This window comes from Pteropus vampyrus, unplaced genomic scaffold (assembly GCF_000151845.1).
Source record: "Pteropus vampyrus isolate Shadow unplaced genomic scaffold, Pvam_2.0 Scaffold133, whole genome shotgun sequence".
In the NCBI taxonomy this organism is placed as follows: domain Eukaryota; kingdom Metazoa; phylum Chordata; class Mammalia; order Chiroptera; family Pteropodidae; genus Pteropus; species Pteropus vampyrus.
Window position 1 is genome coordinate 3,021,619 of NW_011888914.1, and position 23,517 is coordinate 3,045,135.

At 37.2% G+C, this 23,517-nt stretch overlaps 1 protein-coding gene across 3 annotated transcripts in view; it reads left to right on the plus strand.

The window, feature by feature from the left end:
- BACH2 (BTB domain and CNC homolog 2) overlaps positions 1-23,517 on the plus strand; it is a 323,391-nt gene that overhangs the window by 221,910 nt on the left and 77,964 nt on the right. Inside the window, exons 4-5 of one of the 3 annotated variants that reach the window (XM_023534832.1) lie at positions 11,360-11,507; positions 22,066-22,320. In XM_023534832.1, coding sequence (XP_023390600.1) covers positions 22,078-22,320 — 243 coding nt within the window. In that variant the 5' untranslated portion in view covers positions 11,360-11,507; positions 22,066-22,077. The remainder of the gene's footprint in view (positions 1-11,359; positions 11,508-22,065; positions 22,321-23,517) is intronic. The other 2 variants (XM_011367349.2, XM_011367348.2) reach the window with 2 other exon arrangements.

Below are 23,517 nucleotides of genomic sequence, written 5' to 3' on the forward strand. Positions count from 1 at the left end.
TTCTCCCAGAAATCTACATAGTTTACTCCCTCACTTTGTTTAGAATCTGCTTAAATGAGACCTTCTATGACCATATGACGCGATCTAAAACAGTACCTCCATTCTCATTTCTCATCCTTCATTTCTTTTACTCTGCCTTATTTTTTTCTTTACAGCATATTTTATTATAGATCTGTTTGTGTATTGCCATCTCCCCCGATAAAAATGTAAGCTCCTTAACAACATGTTGTATTTATTGCTGTATTTTCAGGCACCTAGAACAGTGCATGACATCACATACTGTGCATATTAGACACTCAGTCAAATTTGTTTGAGCAAATGAAAACAGTTATTGAGTAGCCATCTTTGTATCAGGAATTATGCTACAGGGAAAAGGGAAAAAAAAGGCTCATGGTTTCTGTCCTTGGGGTACTTGCCTTAGGTGGCAGAGGCAGTTGCAAAAGCAATTTCATGGTAATGACAGGCTCAGGTGCTGGGAAGTGCAAGCTAGAATCTCCCACTGTTCCTGCAGGAGTCAAGAAAGTAACCAGAGGAACTGACATTTGAGATTATTCTTGAAGGATGACCAGTTGTTCACCAGACAGTGTGCAAAGTACACTTCAGTTATGGACGTAGTACAGACTACAGCATGGAACTGTGATAGGACAACGATCTTAAATGTGACCAACTTGTGAGAGACTTATATGAGATAAGTTTAGGTAGAGGAGCTTTCAGGAAGCAAAATTTATTTCATTCCTAGCCCTCAAACATTATTCTCCTCTGGAGTGTTCTCTGTCGGTAAATGACACCTTTATTCGTGTAATTACTGACAATGGAATTCTCAGTCATCCTTAACTTTTTTCATTCTCTTACACCCCACATCTAATCCATTAGCAAATCCCATCATCTCTACTTCCCCAATACATGCCAAATCCAGCTTCTAGTCACCACCTCTTCAGTTTCCTCCCTAGTCCAGACTATCATCAGTGCTTACCTAGACTCCTCCCTACTTCTCTTCTGATCCCACAATGACCCATGTTCCAAATAAAAACTAATATTGTCATTGTGAGCTGATTTTAAATTAGAACTGGAAGAGCAATTTAGTATCAACTAAATGGATGCCTATTAAAGATTATTAATGTATATGGTTTGAGTAGAAGGAATTATTTTCATGTCAAACATGTATCCTCTTTATACTGGTATGCCTTGTCTTTATGGTTCTGTGGTATTATGGTATGTGATTATATTCTTGCAGGGGTTTTTCCCTTAACAATGGAAGGACAGAGATCTCTTCATGTTCATCCTCATTTTCACAATACCCAGCACAGCACTGCCATGTGGTCAGTATACCATGAATGTCTGTGAAAGAATTATTCATGTTACGACAAACTCACTACTGAGTTCCTTTAATGATCCCTACCGCCTTTTCAATGGGCAATTTCTAAAGTTTATTTTATATACAATTATTAGGTAAACATCTACTATCTAAGACCAACCAGAGCTAAGTAAGTGTAGTCTTATTAGTATCCAGGAGATGCAGCTAAAACAGTAATCAAAAAATTCGTAGGCTAAAATACTTATTTTGATAAATAAGAAAAAAAAAAAAGAAATGAATTAAGCATCTAACTCAAAAAGTTAGAAAAAGAGCAATAAAACAAAACTAAGAAAAACATCAGGAAGGAAATAATAAATTAAAAACAGAAAACCAGGAATTCAAAAACTGAAAAATTGATTAACAAATGCAAAAAGCATATTAGAAAAAAATGCAGGAAACTTTACCTAAGTTGATCAATAAAACTAGAAGAAATAATAAAAATAAGATGAATATAAGGTATATTAAAAAGAAACCTTGTAGCTTTTTTAACTCAACTCTTCTGATTTCTTTTTACAAATAAATCGGAAAACCTACGCAAAATGCATAATTATCTAAGAAAATATAATATACCCACTCTGACTTCCAAAGAGGAGGAAAATCCATCAGAAAAACTACCATAGAAGAACATTAATGTAAAATTCTAAATAAAAAAAAATTAGCAAGCAGAGTCTAGCAGCATTTTCAAAAAAACAGAGTACCATGACCAAATGAGGTTCATTCCAGAGGTGCAGAAATGATACGATACTACTGGTAAATCTATTAATTTAGTTTACCATATTAATAGATCTTTGTAGAAAACTCATTTGATCATCTACATAGATGCTGCAAAGTTATTGAGGTAATGCAACATCCATTTTTCACTTAAAAAACTACTTTATAAGATAGGAAGTGAGGGATACCTCCTTAACATATATTATAGAACATATGTACCTCACCCCAAATTGAGCCTCATGCTTGATAATGAAACACTAGAAGCCATGTTATGTCAGAAAGAATAAAGGCAAGGGTGCCCAGTGTTATAAATGTTCTTTAACATTGTTCTGAATGTACTAGCTGATATAGGACTAGAGAAAGGAATTGGAAGCATAAAACGCATTTAGACTTAAAATATATAACAAATATATTTATATATTTGAATTAGGGCATTAATTAGATAAACAGGTCAATGGTACAATATGGAGTCCAGGAATAATTTCAAATACATTTGGAATTTTAATTTATATTTAAAAAGTCATCTCAGATCAGTGTAGTAAAACTGGATTGTTCAATAAATATTGCTAGGATGACTAATAGCTGTCTGGAAAGAATAAAATTTATTGATCAAATTAAAATTTTTAATTAAATTTATTGGGGTGATATTGGTTACTAAAATTACATAGATTTCAAGTATACAGTTCAATAATACATCAACTGTATATTGCATTGTATATTCACCACCCAAAGTCAAATCTCCTTCTGTCACCATATATTTGACCTCCTTTACCCATAGTTCAAGATAAATTCTAAATAGATCAAAGACTTACATTAAAAAAAAAAAACCCAAAAACTTAAAAGTATTAACAGAATCCAGGGGGAAATTGTTTATATCCACAAGTGGGGAAGACCTTTCAAAGTATGATACAAAATCCAGAAGCTATAAAAGGAAAGCTATGAAATGAATTCAAATATATAAAAATCAAAAAACTTTGAGGGACAAAACCATCATAAACAAGGGCAAAAGACAACTGACAAACCAGGAAAAATGTTTTGTAAGGGAGTGATTTCCCTAACATTAAAAGAGCTTCTCTAAGACACTAAGAAAAAAGACCAATAATGTAATAGAAAAAAAAAAAATAGGTTATTAACATAGAATTTAAAGAAAAGGAAATATAAATAGCTGCTTAAAAACATATGAACTATATCCAGCTTACTTTATTAAAAAATTAATGTAAATTACAACTACAAGATGTTATTTTTACCTACCAAGAAGGCAGGTTTTTTTTTTAAGTTTGAGAACACAGTCTATTAGCAAGACTATGGATAAACACATACTCTTGTACATTGCTGGTAGGAGTTTAAATTGGTACACTCTAAATGGAGAACAATTTGGCAATATCAAAATTAACAAAAGCTTTTATCCTTTGATGCAGCAATTATGCTTTGAAGAAATTATATGGATGTGCAAAATTACAAGGTTCCAAATTGCAACCTCATAATATCACAAGATTGACAACAACCCAAATGGCTATCAATAAAGAATTGATAATATACATTATACTATGTTCTTGTAGTTGAATACTATATAACTATAAAATAAGGATGAAGAAGCTCTTATATGTTGGCATGGGATGATCCCAAGAAATATTTTTAAGAGAAAAGCAAGATGCATAATAGTAGTGTAGTATGTTAAGTTTTGTGTAAAAAAGGGGAAAGATTTATCCATAAAAGTATATACCTTCACTTAGATAGGCATAAAATCTCGCTAGAAGGATACACAGGAAGCATTATTTGCCTCCAGGAAATGAAACTGTGGAACTGGGAAGCAGGGATGGGAAGATTTCATTGTATACCATTTGTACCTTTTGAAATTTGTACTAACCAAAACAAACAAAAAAAATTAATACTATTTTTTAAATTGTCTTCAGAAGAAACCACTGTTAGACTGAACATAGGTGAATCTCACAAACATAATAAGCAAAAGAAGCTGGACACACCTAAAAAAAAAAAGATATAGTATATTTTTTCATATATTTAAAGGTCATGGAAACAAAACGAATTTGTGGTGAAGGAAGTTAGAATGGCTGTTATCTTGGTGGGGATAATAACTTGGAGACTTTTGGGTTGCCAGTAATATTCTTGATCTAGGTAGTGGTTACATGGATGTGTTCAATTGTAGAAATTCATTGATCTGTACCCTTAAGGTTGATACACTTCACTTTTCTGCATGTAAATTTTGTTTTTTTAATTATCAAAAAGGGGGGAAAATATTTTTTAGGATTGTTTTAGTTTTCTAGGGCTGCTATAAAAAAGTGCTACAAACTAGGTGGCCTAAAACAACAGAAATTTAATGTCTCACAGTTCTGGTTGCTAAAAGTTTAAAATTAAGGGTCTGCAGGACCATGCTCCCTAAGAAACCTATAGGGAAGTATCCTTCCTTGCTCTCCTGGCCTATGGTGGTGGCCATTAATCTTTGGCATTCTTTGTTTTATAGGTGCTTCACTCTAATCTCTGCTTTCATCTTTACATGGTGTTCTCACTGCATCTCTTCTGTCTTCACATGGAGTTCCTTTTATAAAAATATCAGTCACAGTGGATTAGGGGCCCACCCTACTCTAGTATGATCTCATCTTAACTAGTACATCTGCAACAGCCCTATTTCCAAATAAGGTCACATTCTAAGGTACTAGAAGTTAGGACTTCACCATACCTTTTGGGGGTGGGGACAGAATCCGTCCATAACAAGGGTTAATGGAGAATTTTTAAAGAGTCTTGGAGTTGCTATAGAAGAACATTTTAATCCCATTTTAGTGACTGATTTGTGCCATTGTCGAGCTCTTGCAGAGAGAAGTAACCCAATGCTGTGTCTACCAAGGGTGTCATCATCTTGGCAGTCATGTAGCTGCCGGGAAATAAGGGCCTAATCCACTGACTACCAACAGTTAAGCTAATGGAAAACAAACGAAGAGCTTTCTGGCTCCTTTGGTAGCCTCCTTCATGATTTTCCAGATCTATAAAACTGGGAGTAGGTCTTTATAGGTTATGGCTTGACACATTGTGACTGTTCACCTTCATCATAGAGCAATAATGGTGGTCTGCAGACGGGCTTTTTAAAAAAAGCCTCATTTTTCAGATTTACTCCAAGGACCGTGCAGAGCCCTCATTTTTCGCTGGGCATGGCTATGGGTTTTATTTTTCTGTCGAAGAGTCAGCAAGTTTCCAAATGAGTAACAGGCACAGGGTGTGGTGTGTGGCTTCCCTTTTGGTTGTGCATCCAAATTGCCCTTGAGGTATAATTAATCCCACAATTCTCACCACCATTGAAGTTATTTTTCTAATTTAATGAAATAATTATTTTGTTATTACTGGCTCCCAGTGAATATGACTTATTGTGGGTGCCCAATAATATTTTGTTGACTGAAGGAAGTAAAACAGAACAACATTTAACCACTTAACTTAAATGAGGTCTTTAATAGTTTCAAAATTCAACCATTCTAGGGCAGGCAAAATTAGTTTGTTAGAAAAACATTAGAGCAGTGGTTACCTTGGGTGGGTGTGGGGGGATTCACTTGGATGGAGAATCTTTCTAGGATGATGGTTATAGTTATAGCTTGATAAGGATCAGATTACACAGATATAGTTGTCTATCCAAACCAAGCAAGTGTACACTTAGGACTTGTACATTTCATTGCACGTCATTTTAACCTCAAAAGAAAAAGCTATAAACAAATCTTGAACTCTAGCAAATGATATGCCTGTTAAAATGTTCAAGGGAAAGCATGTTGATGTCTGTAATATACTTTGATATGCACAGGAAGAAAAGATGGATTGACAGATGGATAGAATGATGGATATAGATGGGGAGATATGTAATGAAATAAACATAGTAAAATATTAATTATAGAATCTAGATGTGGGTATATAGGTGTTCACTGTAAAATTCTTTAAACTTTTCTATAAGTTTGAAATTTTTCATAATAAAATATTAGAAAAAATCGAAGTATAAAACCATATAGAGCCTTGCAGATGTACCAATCTACTTGCCATTTTTATTTTTTGTCACAAGCTCGAATGTTCACTACTTAAAACAGAGAACAATATGGCTTGCCGGGGGGTCTCCTGGTGAATCCATCAACAAATTTATGAGAATACACAGGGATCCTGTTTTATTGCCCTACTGAGAGTAAGACTCTGAAAAGGAAGTAGTCGAAAAAGGGGGAAGGTCATTTACATTTCAGTGTGGCATCATACAATCTGATCTTATGCCAGTCACCTACGTGTGGCCCAGAAAGAAAGCTGATTAGGCCTCATTAAAAACAATGCTTCGTTTTATAATTGTGCTCATGACACCAAGGAAACCCATTTTATTTTTACTTGAAGAAAGACATGAAGAGCTTTCGTACTATGATGTTCTCTTAGAATTACTCTTCCTCTACTGTCCCCCTATCTTATACTTATCACACTTTGGGAAATTAAATGTAAATAAAAGGGTTTAATTTTGGAATAAAAATTCTCTCCATGTGCTGACCCATCTCGCTCTTCCTCCTGTATTTTCTCTAATACAATATAGTTGAAGCCTGGGAGTCAGAAACATTTGGGTTCGCCCGTTTCTGTTACTGAGTAGTTCTGTAATCTTGAGTAAATCAATGTCTTTGAGCCTAAATTTCCATATTTGTAAAAGGAAGAGATTCAATCAGATGATTTGCAAGTACCTTCTAGTGCTGGAATGAAACTTTGGTTTTTTTACCCTGTTTTTCTGTACCATCTTTTGGGGTCAGCTGTAATGAAATCTTGAATCCAGACACTGGCATACTCTAGAAGGAGGAACCCCCAGTCCCAACAAGACACACAAAAGACTCTGCTAGCTCAGTTAAATAATGCTTAACATTTTAGTCCTAGTGAATTTTCCATCTGTTTCTGTATGTTAGTCGATCATGAAGTTAGTCGAGTTTCGAAGGCACTCGAGAGAAAAGCCACGATGTGTTACAGTGCATCTCTTCCAAAAATATCAAGAGCAGAGAGGAAAGTGATTTTTCTATTTGTGGAACTGTATGTTTTGTTTACTTGGCCTTACCCCAGGTAAAGATTTCATTTAAATACTGATTATGGGAAGAGGTTATCAGTTGCTACTCAGGTATTTTTCCCAAGGAATGAAAGCAGAACAGAGTAAGTATTCCTAGCAGGATAAGTCTATTTTTACTCTCAGGGTGTAATAGAACTTGAAGGCAAGAATAGTTTGTTGTGTCACAATATATAAACAACCCAGATATAAACTTTGAATCTCTTCATTTGCTATTTACTCAACTGTATTGCCAAAGACAGAAATTCAGCTTCCATTATGTGGGTCCCTTGGCATGTCTAATTACCTGAGGGGTAATTATATACAGATATACAGCTATACATACATATGTATATATGTGTGTCATGCCAGATGTAAGTTATATGCCAGGTGTAGCGGTATCCATGTTATATCTTTTCTATAGATTATGTTTCTGTGTTATGTTTTTATGTTTGCATATTTCAGCATGTATACCTACATGTTTTCTTGCTTCGATCAGCTATAACCAAATATGAGTAGTAGGGCTACTTAACTAATGAAAGAAGCTAATTACCAAGGACTTGACTTTACTAATGTACTCAAGTTGGAGATGTTTTAGGTGAGGAGAACATGGGCAAGCCATCTGATTTGGTCCATCATTATATTTTCAATTATCTTTGGTGCTCAAAGAGAGACATTAATATAGCCGAGAATGACATAGCAAATTACTACAGTTCTCTAACCTTTTAAATTGCTAACACTGTTGTAATCTGTAATTATAGAAATCAGTGTGAGAATTGTGGCACTGCATAATTATCTTGCCTGATACTTTATTGCTGAATGAATTATTAATCAGAATCAGTCTTGTATAGTATTTGCAGCAACTCAGAAGAATAATGTATAATTAAATTTCATTATTCTTATTTTTGTGCTAATGTTTTATGATGTTGTAATTGATAATTAATTGGCCAAAAACTCAACACAATACTTGGGAGTTTCAGGTGGCTGCAAAATGTTCAGTGTGCTGAGTTCATTAACTAATGATCATTCTGTAAAGACCACGAAGTCTAGTCCAGTCTGTATGAGAAAGCTTTTGAAATTAGTGCATTAATCATTAAGCCTTTCATGTTTTCTTAAAAGAACGTAATAACTGTGAGCAAATGCAAATAATTAAGAGATCTTAATAGATTTCAAATCTGGTCAATTTTAAGTAATCAGATGTTGGATATGAATATCAGGCTAATACAATAGATACAGTTGTTGTACGTCTCTGTGAATCCATGCTAAGTAAACAATGAGCAGTCTCCATATAACCACAGTTTCAAAAAGAGAATAACAGTGTTGTAGCCTGAAAAGCCATTTCTCTCTGCCTTTGATGAGCATAACCCATATTGCAGAACATTTTTATAGGCAAAGTCTGGTCTAATCTTCTTTTCCAATTGTCTGAGATGCTAAATGGTTTTCCCCATCACAAATACACAGAATTTAAAATCTGAAAGGATTATGAACTTTTCTTTGACTGGCATTCTAACTAAGAATCCTGGTATGAGTCTCTCGCGGTGTCCTTTGCAACCTAGGTAACCAGCCAAAGCTTACAATCCAAGAATGTCTTTCACTCAGCCTGAGTTCTATTGAAAAGAAACATTGTTAGGCATTTTATGTGAACTTCTGTGCCATTTTATTTGACTTTTTTTCAAAAAGGTGATGCTTTTTTCTGGATTTCAAGTGTCTCCTTTAGAAACATACACTTTAAAAAAAAAACAAAACAAGTGAACACTTGTTTCTCTTTCCAAAGAATTTCGAAGGCATAGTGATAGAGAACTTTATAATACGGATTCTGTTTTTTAATCAATCCTTTTCTAAGCTGATCAGAAATCCATCCACAGGAGATTGTTTCTGGAGATTATTGCAAATGCACCTCCACTTTCCCAGGATGATCATGAGTAGTTTTTCACACTGGTTGTGTTGTCTCCAATGTCTTACAATTACAAATTCTAAATTATTAAAGAAGAGTTTGTTCTCAGACCACTATTGGTAGAACTAAGGCACATTTCTGTAGTAATCGAGGGAGAGTTACTCAGTGGCTTTTGTGATTGTCCGATTTTGGAATGAAGATGAGAAACCTTCTTCTTACCATCTTCTCTCAATCCCAAACCCTCCAGAGCCATGAGTGGCCCAGAGGTGCAGAGGCCCAGGCAGTGGTCCTGCCAAGCTTGGTCATTCTCTGAAAACATTGTCCTGAGGATGCAGTTGGGGGTCCTGTGTGCTTGGAGGCCTAGGTGCTGCTGAAAGGGAGGGCATGATTGGTCCTCTGTTCGGCAGTTTGAGAAGGGAGGCTGCGAGCTTAGGGGGATAGACTCACAGCCATATTTCAGAAGTGGAGCAAAGAGACTTACCAGGTTAGAAGAGCTCAATTATACTTTGCAAGGACCCACACTATACAGAACCAATAGATAAAGAATATTTCTTACTGTTCATAAATAGCTGAACCCAGAAAGCTTTGGAAATAAACCCACTTAAGACCTTTGCACTGAAAAACTCTACGGATGTTAACTTTTCTTTCACTGTGTCAGTCTAAGCTTTTCCTATAGCTTTTGTACTTTCCCGTTATCTTGCTTGTATTATCTTAGAGGTCATTTTATTAGCTTTCTCTAACATTTGTGTTGCTCAGAATAGACTGAGTTTTCTATGGATAAATGGATAGGCAAGGTGACCTGGCAGCCCAGAAAAGACAGGCAGCTCCAGAGAGCTTAGGAAGATGTGTGCAGAAGAGATTTGAAAGAGACCTCAGCAAAAACAAAAGTAACATAAAGCAGGGAAGGAAGGTAGAGTGCAAGCAGGAGTCTGGACTTGGGGTTTAAGTACGATGGTCAAGAAAATCTTCCTGAAAAGGTTACGTCTGAGCAAAGACCTTAAGGAGGTCAGGGAGTGAGCCATCACACTTAAGTCTCAAAACAATCTCTGAGGAGGCAGGTTTTGTCTTCCTTTCTCATATAAGGAGACAGAACTTAAGTAAGCTGCTCGTGTCATCAATAGGAAGCAGCAGGATGGACATTCCTGATTTGTAGGGCTGCCTTGGATCAGCTGCCATGGGGTTAAAATGCAGATTTCCAGCCCCACTCCAGTCACCCTACATTCATGCAATTTGAGAACTATTGTTAATTCCAAGAGACAGGAAGGTGACTGGGAGAGTCTGAGTTATGTGTGCAGGGATAAAGCAGACAATTCCAATGTGAAAAAAAAAGACAAGTCGTTGTAAATCTGGTAATAATAAGTGAATGGGAAAGTTGGTATGGTTGAGGAAGAAGAGCTAATTTTATTGAACACTTACTACATGTTGAATGAGTGAATTAATGAACTAATGAACAAATAAACTGATGGAGTGTTTTAATCCTCACAACCCTGCCAGATAGGTACTGTTTATCATATCCTTTTTGAGTGAGTCAGAAAACTGAGACACAAAAAAGTTAAGTATCTTGCTGGAGATTTTGCAGTTTGTGAGTGGCATAGGCAGAATTCAAAGCTGGGCAGCCTGGCTCTAGAGCCTGTATTCTCAACCATTACACTGTCTCTGTAAACCATAATGTGTACCGTATTTAGTGAGTGCTTGTGACACTCTAGGAATTGTTCTAAGAACTTTGCGTATTTGTGTTTTAAATTGCTTACTCCTGATGACAACTGTATTATAGATGAGGAAAGCTTACAGAGAGCTTATGGGCTTTGTCTGAGTGGACATAGCAGTCCGTATTTAGATGCCAACAGACTGGCTCCAGAGCATGGCTTGTCGCCACTACACCTTACTGCCTCTTATGATGAGAGAGGCAGTCTGTACAGAACTACAAATTCTGATTTTTATGAAACATATGCAAAGATAGCAGAGAGGAAAGCCTGTAACAAGAAGGTGGATTGTTCAAAGCATGCACTTTTAGCAAATATAAGGGAATAGAATCTTTTAGGAAATGTTACTAGATGAGAAGCAATACAAGTCACTCATCTGCCAGGTGCCTTCTCTTGGTATGAAAGAGAAATATATCGGGGTTAAGTGCCCATAAGAGTAGACAATCTTGACATAATGATGTGAAGAATTAGTCAAATGGTGGTGAAGATAATTCCTGATGCAAGCAGAGTACTTTAAACTTCTCCGAGAGCTCTCAGACCCACTGCCGTTTTTGACCTTCATGGTTATTGTAGGATGTTGTGGAGGAAAGACTGCAATGGTGTCACAGCTGAAGTTGCCAGGTCCCATGAATTGTCCCATCATTTTCTCACAGGCCGTGGATGGAAATCAAGCAAATTGGCCTTTCCCTAAATTTAAGCAGGAGAATCTGGCAAACAAGGATATACATCATTCTTCGTGCAGCCCAGTTTTACTCAAGATAAGAAACTCTCCATCTGTGCAGAACTACAAATTAATGTAATGTACAAAGATTTATTTTTCTTTTCATAATAATTTTATTTGTGAAGTGTTAACTGTAAAACAAAGACCATCATAAATACCTATTGCTTTGTCTTATTTAATCTTCCCATAGCCCTTTTGCAGATGGAAAGACCAAGGATTACAGACTCTAATTAATGTACCCAAAGCCCTTCAGCTAGGAAGTGGGAGAGCAGGGACTCAAACTGAGGCCCTTCTGTCTAGGAATAGAAGGAGAAGCAGGTACATTGTAGAGTCAAGAACAGCTGAGAAGTCTCTTCCTGGCTGGTGCTTCTGGTGCTTCTCTGTGCTTCTCCAGTATCACCTGGCCTGAGGGCTGGCCTTTGTCAGAAACCCCTTCCTAACCATTTAGAAAGAGGGCATTTTCTCCCCCATGGCAGTGCAATTTTGACTTTTTATAATGAGTAAGTTAGAAAATAATCCTTTCTTTAATATACTTTGCATTATCTGAAGCATATCCTGTGGCGTACAAATGGTGTATGTGAGTGGTGTTATAGTATAGGCATATGATAGGATTTATATTTTAAACAGCATACTCAGTGTCAGGAAGCATTTGTATCCCTATCTCTGTTGGTAACAATCATCATTACTCTGAGGGGCTGCCAAGGACAGGACAGGGACTTGGAAGGCTCTGAGCACATCCTCCTGCCCCCCATCTCTCTTCACTGACCTCCTGCCTTTTCCCCATTCTCCCAGGAGACCATTTCACATGTGTGTTAATATTCCAGCTCCGTTTGATCTCCTATATGGTGACAGATGGTCCAAGTGCTTTTATTACCTGATATGGGATTTCACAAACTGCTGACCAATGGATTAGCCTTGTGGTTTTAATCACTTTTAAATAGAAAAACAGGAGTAAGGGTACCCAGGCTTCAGTAGAAATTCACAAATCTTTCCCAAATCATTTCCCAAAATGACCCTTGAGCTGGATGACTTCTCTGCCCCAATTAGATGTTGCCTGCCTTGGGTGCTGAGTTTTGATTGTTCTAGTTACCAGATGAACCATCTTGCAATCTAAACTTCACCCATCCCGGTTTGCATCTCTGCAGGGAAGATATTTCAGACAGAACCATGATGTCCAAAAGACCTTGATGTGTGAAAGAAGCAATTTTCCTCTTATTAAGAACCTTTTCTGTGAAGGCTGTATTTCTGCCAAGCCTTGGTGACTCATTTCTGTTTTCTTACCCACCTGTAAGCAGTGTGTCCTCTCAGGAAGCAGGGCAGACATTGATAGAGATCACAAGGATGAACAGCCATATAACTGTGGATATTCTTTATGTACAGGCAGACCTTTCTGTCAAAAGTGCACCTGGAGGTCACCTCCCTGAGAAGCAGTTAGGTTTGATAATCCAGTCTTGAGCATTGTAATTCCTAGTCAGATGAATCTAACATTGGCAAGTTATTCATATCAGCACCGATAATCAGTAACTAGCCCAGAAAGCATGCTAGCAACAATGGCATTGCTAATATTGTTTCTTGACTGTACATGGACACCCAAGCCCAGCATTGTCACTGACCTTGTGGGTAAACTTCTGACAGTAATTTACACAGTAAAGTCTCTTGAAGCTAATTTAAGGAGCAAAAAATTTTTAAGTACAACGCTTAGATGTTCTCTTCTTTCCTCCATTTTCTCTCCCTTCTCCCTTCTTCCTTTTCTCCTTCCCTCTTCCTCTTCCTCTTCTCCCCTCCCCCGTCAGATATGAAATCCACCAATGGCTCAGTTCAGGTTTTGACAGTAGGTTTGACAGTAATGCTAAAGTTGGGATTAGACTTGCAGTCTCCCCTTTTTTCTGCATTTGACTATCTGTTGTCTTTTCTTAGTGTATGATTCTCTGTTGTAAGTTTTGACTTGGTTCTTTTCTAAGACAGAATAATTTCTGTCAGGTTCTGGGAACTCCCCTCCTACCCGATGGAGAAGTTTTGGGGAGGGTATGTGCGCCCTGTGTTGAACTGTGCACTAGGTACGAATCTGCAGTGCCTTCTATTAAAATGTAAAATGATCCGTTGAGTCATCCTCCCTCTGGTTTGACTCAGATGCTTTATGGCGCAGTTTGCATGTCATTTCTCTGTAATGATTTCCCCATGGAGAAGGGTGTCTGATAGAATCCAGGCAGACTGAAGATTGCACTGAGTCAAATGGATCTTTTATTCTTTTAGTATTAACCCTTATCTCTCAGTTTCCCGTCCTTGCATTTTCCCTGAAGGAACCTTAATGAAGTAAATAGGTTCCACCACCCTCATTTAGCCTCCTAATCACTGTTCATAATTTCTTCTCACATTAGCAGCCTTAAGCTCTAGGGTAATATTTCTCTGGCTAGGAGGGGAGGAAAGGGGACACTGGGAAAGAATATTTCACACAGATGCCCTGATAAAGAAAAATGTAGAAAAGAAATGACTTTTCTCTGTCCTCTAACTCCTAATAGGCAAGAAGCAAATGCTAATAGGAAATAGAGATTGATGTATGAGAAATGAATATAAATGGAGAACATAGATGCAAAGAAAGAGCACCAGAGACAAACTGGGAATGACAAGATAGAAAAAGAAAACTTGCCACAGGTAGAAAAGGACCTACCTCAGCAGAATAAATGGGGGCTTTGGATACAATCTTAGCTGGGGGGTTACCACAAAAGAACCAAAAGCAAGCATCAAAATATATAAAAGAAAAGTAGGGTAGATGATCACATAGCCGCGGATTCAAATCTGCTAATCCCTAATTCCACACTTTCACCATGCCTGCTCCCCTCCCTTACTCATACCCCTACCCCCACCATCACACAACCTCCACCAGCAGTAATCATGTATCTTAGATGACTTGGCATAGAGTCCCTTTCACTCAATGATTTTAAAGCATGTCATTTTTTTCATCTATGCTTTTAGATGACAGAATATGCATTATGTTACTGTTAAGCCCAAGCCATAGCCTTCCCTCTGGCCCCCAAACAGTGTAGTCTCACCTTACATCACTGGGTGGAGACTCAGACAAGAGAAAGGATGGACGCCATACTTGATTCTGTAGCCACATATCTGAGACAGCTTCTGCGATCCTGTCCTGCACACCAGATCACTACTTTGGGCAGAGGGCGGAGGGTATGGGGAGAGCAAAGTGTTGAACCGTTGCTCAGTACTTATAGGCATCGTGTTCCACTGATAGGAGAAAATTGGCCCTTGGTCATCCTTCCTTTCAGTCGACTCCATTTATAAGGGGTAAAAGTTCAAACTGTCATTGGGCAGCTCTTCCTGTCTTCTTTATCTGGCCCAAGTTATGTGATGGTATTTTTCCTTTCCAGCCAGCTGTGTTATTTTGAGCATCTCTAACTTTCTAAAAAAGCCTCATTCATGTTGTTGAATGAGTTAGAAAAGCTCATGTTTCAAGTTTTTCCTAAAGTTTCTGTACTCTCATAGAACCATAGAAATTAGAACTAGAAATACTTTGCCAGGTCACCTAGTGCATTTCCTCATTTTATAATTAAGGAAGGAGAAGTGCATTGAAGTGATTTGGCTTTCACAGGAAGGAAGGTGAAACAAGGGATCTCTGAAAAGGGTTTTGCTCTGAAGCAAAAGTCTGGACCCAGATTTTTTACCACCTCCCAAAAGGTTTTGTCCCCACATTCTGCCCATTTTTGCAGACTCTGATTTAAAATGTACAAATTGGAATCAGTCGCTTTGATTCCCTTTAAGGACCCTTCTAACCTTAAATGGTAGACTGTAAGTCGTGGGCGTGTGTTTTCATTTAAATCGAAAGTCCACCCTAGGACCTTTGTAATTAGGTCACAGAACCCAAGACAGGGTAACTTGAGTTGTTAGCCTTCTCTTATAACTTTCATTTGGGGTTAGCTGGGATTTTTTAATCATAAAATATAATATAGATATAGCAAAGTGCATGACAAATATGTAATTTAACACAGAGTAAACACACATCTACTTATCACCAATGTCTAGAAATAGAACATTGTGACAGCACCTGAGACCCCCCTAGTGCCACTTTCCAATAGCAACTCTCTCCCCACAAACAGAACCTCTGAGTCTTTACTTTATAGTTTTCTCACCTATGTATCTCCCTAGATCTTTAAGTTTTGCCTGTTTTTGAACTTGATATAAATGGAATTTGAGTGTTATTATTTTGTGTCTTGCTTCTCTAGCTCAGTATTCAACATTAGATTTGTGAGATTCATTCATGTTGTTGCATGTGGCTTGAATTTGAATATGAATATATGACTGTATCTCAGTGTATTTATTCATTCTGCTACTGATGGACATTGCACATTATTTCCAGTTGGGAGTTAAACTGAACAATGCTAGGAACACACTTGTATAGAGTTCCTATTATGGACGTGCAGGAGTGTCTCTTAGGTATAACCTAGGAATGGAATTACTGGGTCACATCTTCAGCTTTACTAGGTAACGCCAAACTGTTTTCCAAAGAGGGTGAATCAGCCGTCAATGTATGAGAGTCCTTGTTGCCTTACGTCTTCACAAACACTAGATATTGTCAAACTTTCTAATGCTTTCCAGGTTGATGGATGTACACTGTATCTTTAATCCTTTATTACCTTTAGATTAATATATATAGTCAGCTACCAATGTTCTACTATTTTTTTTAGCTCAGCCTGTGTATCACACCCTGCCTCGCCATACAGTTGTAACTATTTTGTTATTGGATATTTTGGAAGTTTACATTATTTTTTATTTTGCTCTGTTTAAAAGAATAAGTGAAACAACATCAGCACCAAAGAACTGGGCTTATTATGACTGTCACTAATTTTTTAAAAATATTTTTCAACTGTGCAGTAAAAACCATTATCACAAATGATGTCAGTAAATTGAACTTCCTCCCAAAAGGTCAAGGAAAATGGAAGTTTATAGTGAAGCATGAGAATCATTCCAAGCTATTAAGGATCTGATACAATTACAAGTGCTTCCTCCTAACAACAACCTTAAATTTCAGTTCCCTTGGCACTAAGTAGTACACATGCAGATGGAGTGTTTGAGTAAATAAAGAACACAGAACATTTTAGCTGCTCTATATCAGACCCTTACTTTAGCTGTCTAAAGCATGAGAGACATTAAGTGACAGGCACTGCACTTTTCCATTAGAAAATACTGAAATTGGATTGCTTTCCACTTTAAGTAAGAAGTTTAGGTCTTGATGGAATTGAAAAGTGTTTCCAATCCAAAAGTAATAAGATTGTAATTTTAATGGCACTGTGCACTCTAAAATTTCTATAGACTTGATAACTTTCTTTTATAAAAACTAACCCTTACCATTTCATAGTAAATAACTTTTTTTAAAAAGCATGCTTGATAAGGACAGAAATTTACTAAGCAATTACTTAATAATTTAGTGATTGATTCATAGAAGTATTTACTTAATGCACTGTTTCTAGAGGAAACGTGGTTGGAATTTCAAGTGAAATAGTTTATAATTTGGTCTTTTTCATTACCTGCAAGGTATATTCATTTCTTTTCATCTGAAACATTCTAGACATGACAGGTTGTCTGAAAAACTTACTATTCTACTCTTTTGTGAATTGCAGCCTTTCAGATTTCCCACTGTAGATTTTCTTTAGCTTTTTTGATTTATACTTTTACCTTCAAAACTGTTTGATATTTTAATTTTTTAATGTGACCCAATAATGAATAAATAGTGGATGAGTTCGGTGATAAGTGAGTTTGCCTTCATTAATACTGTGTCTTAGACTGATAAAAGTTGTGGTCTGTGTAGCTTTTCGAGGGGGTGAACATACTATGATAAGATAATAGTAATTTTACTGCTGAACCATATGATGATTGGGGTATATGTATATGTACATGTACAGCTGAGATTTTTGGCCTCCAAAAAGAAGAATGAGATCCAGCCAAAGCCCAAATCAGAACCTTTGGAAAGCTTCCTTACAGTCTGATTTCAGCTAATGTCTACACACTTTAACACATTGTCTAGTGCTTAGTGTAAAGACTGGATGTCAGACTCCTACATGCTATTCTGGGCTTTGTTACTCACTACAAAGTATCTCATTCTTAGATCTTATGGATCCTGCAACAGATGTCAGGATTTGCTGCATTAGGGGTAAACTGCTGTTTAATTAATATTAGTAAGGCAAGTGAAAAAAGAAATCTTAATGGGACATAACGCAGTGATAGGAGAAACAGAATCCAGCTTGGCATTACTCAGTCAAAAACAGACAAACTGGAGGAGTTCCCAGAAGAGCACCCATGATAATCAAAGGATGGGAAGGGCTGACTGATTTCTAAAAGAAGTAGAAGCAGTATGTCCCATTATGCATGAAGTGGGGCCAACAGGGAGGGGGATGATAAGATTCAATAGGAATGTGAAGGCAAAGAGGAATAGAGTGGTGCTGGCATGACATAAGGAAGAATTATCCAGGAATAATGTAATAAAATCAAGAATATCTTTAGACAGGTTAAAGTCTAGCAACAACTTCATGGGAATGGTAGATTTTAGATTATATAATTTGCGAACAGATCTGATATGTTCTAAATGTCTTCTAAAACTCTCTGGGAGATAGATGTAGCCCAAAAAGCAAACGTCCATATTCATGTGACTGTCATAATAGCCTGCTTCATCAGCTTGGGGTGCACATATTGCAACATCTTTATTTTCCCAAATATGCCCTATTGTCAGGATATGAAGTCTTTCCTTGAGACCCCCACCACTCCCTTGCCCTGTCTTAGACCCAGGAAGAGACCATCTTCCTTGTGAACTGGAATCTGAGAGTTCATCTACTGCCTTGGCTTCACCATTATTGATAACTGCCCCTACCTGGTGGGGTAGATCCTTGTCCAGTGCTGCTGTACCATCATCAGGCCCCTCAGTGGAACTCCACTCTGGGTTCCGAGGTGACATATTCTTTGTTTATACTCCCTTGCTCAGCCATGATTCCCAGAACAAACCTCTGGGCTAAGATAGCCAGGACTAGAGGAACTAATAGCACCAGCTCTATAAATTAGGTCAAAATGTCCTTCTAGGTTTGGATTCTCCATTTCCTAAAGGTAATTTCACTTCAAAGGACTTGTTCTTCTTGATTTACTCAGGGATACCATGATTTATACAGACAGATCTTCCTAACTTGGAACCTATGGAATCCAGTGGTTGAAGTCCTAGTTCCTTCTCTCCCAGAAGGCTTTGGATTCCTCCTGTATATTGTCCATTCCATTCCCTGTAACTAGCTCTGCAACATCAACGACAATAAAAGAGGGTACAAAATTGATCTTTATAAGGTCAAAGAAAGCTAGTTTCTTCTCTCAACTAAAATGACAATATCCCACTCCCTATGATAAACTTGGTGTTACTTTTATAAACTCTTAGACTCATAGAATTGTAGATCTGTATGAACTTTGTTGGTCTTCTAGTCCATAGTTTTCATTTTACAAACATAGAAGCAGGTCCAGAAAAAGTTGGGTGATTTATTCAAAATCCAAAAAGTTAGTCAGTGCTAGAGCGGAACCAAAAGCCCAGGACCCCTAGTCCACTCCTCTTTCTGCTGAACCTCACTTTCATTTTTCTTTTGATTTTGTTTCATTTCATATTTCACTAAAGAACTTATGGCTTTGTATCCTTTTCTCTCTTTTTAGTGTAAGTGCATTAGTAAAGATTAGAAAAATGAGATGTCTCTTATAAACATGACTCCTGCTTCTTATGAATTAAGCACACCATTTATATTCTAGAACATTAATTATTCCACCCAATTGAGTGCTACCTGCTAACAAAATGTTAGCAAATTGGATTCAACAATGTGTAAAAATGCAAATAAATACATTATGATCAAGTGGAATTTATCCTAGAAATGTGAAGTTGGCTAAATTCAAAAATCAATTAATATTATTCACCATACTAACACGCTAAAAAGAAAAACTATATGACTACTTTAATAGATGCAGAAAAGTATTTGTCAAAATCCAGCATCTGTTTCTGACTTAAAAAAAAAACTTCCCAGAAATTAGGAATAGAAAGAAACTTCCTCAAGTCAATAGAGGCATCTATGATATACCTATAGCTACCATCATAACAGTGAAAGGCTGAATATGTTCCCCCTAACATCAGAAACAAGACAAGGATATTTGCTCTTACCACTTCTAGTCAACATTATACTAGAGGTTCTAGCCAAGGAAGTAAGGCAAGAAAAAGAACTTGAAATCATCCAGGTTGGAAAGGAAGTAAAATGTCTCTATTTATAGACAACATCATCTTCTATGTAGAAAATCTATGGAATATACTCAAAAACAACAACAAAAAAGGTTATGAGAACTAATAAGGAAATTAGGCAAAGCTTCAGGATACAAGATAATACACAAAAATCATTTATATTTCTACATACTAGTAATGAAAAATCAGAAATTGGAATTAAAAAACAAATCTATTTATAATTGCATTAAAATGTTAATATATAGGTATTAATTTGACAAAAGATGTGACATTGTTATAGGCAAAGGTTTTTTAGATACAACACCAAAAGCATGATCCATAAAAGAAAAAAATTGCTCAGTTGGACTTCATCACATGAAAACTTTCTGCTCTTTGAAAAACACCATCAAGAGAATGAAAAGATAAGTTACAAAGTGGGAGAAAATATTTGGAAATCACATACCTGATAAAGGACTTTTATTCAGAATATAGAGTTCTCAAAACTCGATACAGGCATACCTCAGAGATTTTGTGGGTTCTGGTCCAGACCACTGCAATAAAGCGAGTCATAATCTTTTTGCTGGTGGAGGGTCTTGCCTTTAATTTGTAAAAAAATGTAACATTTGTAAGAAGTGCAATAAAGTGAAGCACAATAAAACAAGGCATGCCTGTAATAAAGAGGAGAAAACAATACACAATGGGCAAAGGATCTGAAATAGACATCTCTCCAAAGAATATGAGTAGATGAATAAGTACATGAAAGATGCTCAGTATCTTCAGTCATTAGAGAAAAGCCAATTAACGTCACAAAGAGATACCAGAGTATACCTATTAGAATGGACAAAATTAGAATAAATGACCATACCAAGTGATGCTAAGGATGAGAAAGAACTGGAACTCTCATATACTGCTGTTGAGAATGTGAAATGGTACAACCACTTCAGAAAACAGAAGCAATATTTTCAAAAGTTAGACTTACACATACCAAAAGATTCATCTATTCTACCCCTAGGTAGAATACACAAGGGAAATGAAAGGATGTGTTCATACAAAGATTTATGCACTAATCTCTAGCAGCTTTATTTGTAGTAGCCAAATAAATGAATAAAAAACTGTGCTACATATCCATATACTAAAACACAACTCAGCATAAAGGAACATACAATCGATGGAGGCAACAACTTGGATCAATGGCAAAATAACTATGCCGAATGAAAGAAGCCAGATGCAAAAAGATAAAATTTGTATGATTCCATTTATATAAAATATAGGAAATGCCAGCTAATATATAGTATCAGAGCAGACCTATGGTTTCAGGAGGTAAGGCAGAGAGAAGTGCAAGAGAAGGAGTATTAAGGGTCAAAGAGAGATTTTTGGTGATGAAGGGTATGTTCACTGTCTTGATTGTGATGATGGTTTCATAGTTGCATACATATGCCAGAATATATCCAATTACGCACTATAAATGTATGCAGTTTATTGTATGTTAAAGCTGTTAAAAAAATAAATAAGAATAAAGCCAAAAGAAACTAAGACTCACTATTGGAATTCATACGAGTAGTAAATGTTACTGGAAAACTATATTATATAAATTAATTACAGACACTGTTTTTAAAAATATGTCAGCAGATACTTTATAAAGCAAAGAACCCTTTTGTAAAAGCAATCTTCACTGTTGAATATATCTTTTTTATGACTCCTATTGTGATATATTGTGTTTCCTTAAGGAGGATTTACATCAGATCTCCTGGGATAATGACAGCACAATCCCACTTCTTTTCAAGAGCTTTCATGAGCAACAATAGCATTGTGTTGGTTGTGCTTTGTCTGGAAGTGGCGGAAGGCAGCTGGAATAGCCGACATTATCTACTCTTTAGTACATATACAGTTTAGTTCACTTCTTAAATTATGTATCGTGATTAGATATTTACTCTGCTTGTTATCTAAGCCACATTTCAGCTTAGGAATTTAAATGTATTTAAATCAAGAAAGCATTACAAATACTTCAAAATGATTCATTTCTTCTTAATGAAAAGCTCAATTAATACTTGAAATGGGACTGTGTATATGTGAAAGTTCCTTTTTAGTCAACCAGAAAAATAAAAACTACCAAGTGTTAAAGTTTGTATGTGTTTTAAATGCTTTGGGTGTTCCATTAAAAGATGTGGCTTTGTTTCCATTGGGTAAAGGGACACAGTAAATGGGAAAGATAAAGGTCAGCCATAAAACACGACTGCCCAGATATGTTTCCTGAGCTCATTGCGCTGAGCATGAATATGCTAATGAGCATTTCTGCTCCTTTCTGCCTGGCTCATGGCAGTGAGACACGGGAACTGTGAAGTTCTTTCTCATCTTCTCTCTGACTCAAATAGCTATGGTGACCCGGCCTGTCTTTCTTTCAGGGTGTGAACGGCATGTCTGTGGATGAGAAGCCTGACTCCCCCATGTATGTGTATGAGTCCACAGTCCACTGCACCAACATCCTCCTGGGCCTCAATGACCAGCGGAAAAAGGATATTCTTTGTGACGTGACTCTGATCGTGGAGAGGAAGGAGTTCCGGGCCCACCGGGCTGTGCTGGCTGCATGCAGTGAATACTTCTGGCAGGCGCTGGTCGGACAGACGAAAAATGACTTGGTGGTCAGCTTGCCTGAGGAGGTACAGTAGTTTGCTTTGTTTGTGTGTTTGCTAATGGAAGCTCATTGACTTGTAGACAACTGGCTGAATAGGAGCTGCAAGGTGGACCCTGTGCCACATCCCCACTCGGAGCTGATGTCCAAATCACCCACTTGTTTAGTTTGTGAATAGCCGGTTTCTATTTGATTCAAGTCTCACAGGAACGAATCTGAACAGAGCATCTTTCTTTAAAGGAACTGAACCCCACCTGTGGCTCACAGTCACTCATAGTTTCTAGTTCACTGACTCTTCAGGTTTTGAGTAGTTCAACCAAAGTTTGGTACAGTCCTAGATGTGGGATCTGAATCACTGGGACTGTTGCTATGATTTTTCTGTTTCAAATGATTGAAGGAGCACTAGATTTCCCTTGAGAGTTAAAGAATGACAGTATTCACAGCACCTTCCTTGCCTGGGGAGAGAAGTAAAAGCAAGCAGTAATTTTTACAGTTAATATAGTAAGATTCTAAGAAGTGTAAACTTGCTTTTCTCACTATTGTTGAAAAACCCTACTCAGGTTTCTTAATTACTTCAGTGAGTCCAGTCATTTCTGTCCTTTGGAGACACTGGTAGCTGGACCTGTTCTGTCCAAAGATGACATTTATTGGATGTTTTGAGCTTCAGGAATTCAAAGGATGGGCTTTACAATGACAAATCAACAGGTTGGTTACCCTTGGAACTGTGTATACAGTTCCTCTTCTTCCATCTTCCTGACTCCCCTTCATTTTCATGGGACTAAGGATAACACTGAGCGGTCTTAGGTTTTGTGTTCTGGGCCAGACTTGTTCCCTGTGCACTGGCCCAGCGTGCCACACTAGGGCCACCAGCATGGGCTATGCAGGCTGTGCCCTGTGCAACTCTCAGGGGTCAAGCTCACATTCTTAGTCTATGTGAGTAGAGCCCCAAGTTGTGTGGTGATCGACTGAGCAGCTCTTCACAGCAACTCTAGGAAAATCCAAAGACCCCATCACCCTGATGTGAGGAGCTAGTGAGTACAACTAGCATTAAACCCCAGGGTCACAAACCCAAATGCCTCCAGAGGCCTGGCAAATAATATAAATGAGTAAAGGGGGTATGTAAAAGATTGTAGGAAGTAGTAGGGCTGGCACCTGCTCCACAGAAAGGCATCCAAGTTCAACATAAAAAAAAAAAAACAGACAACAAGACATGGGCATCAGAGGG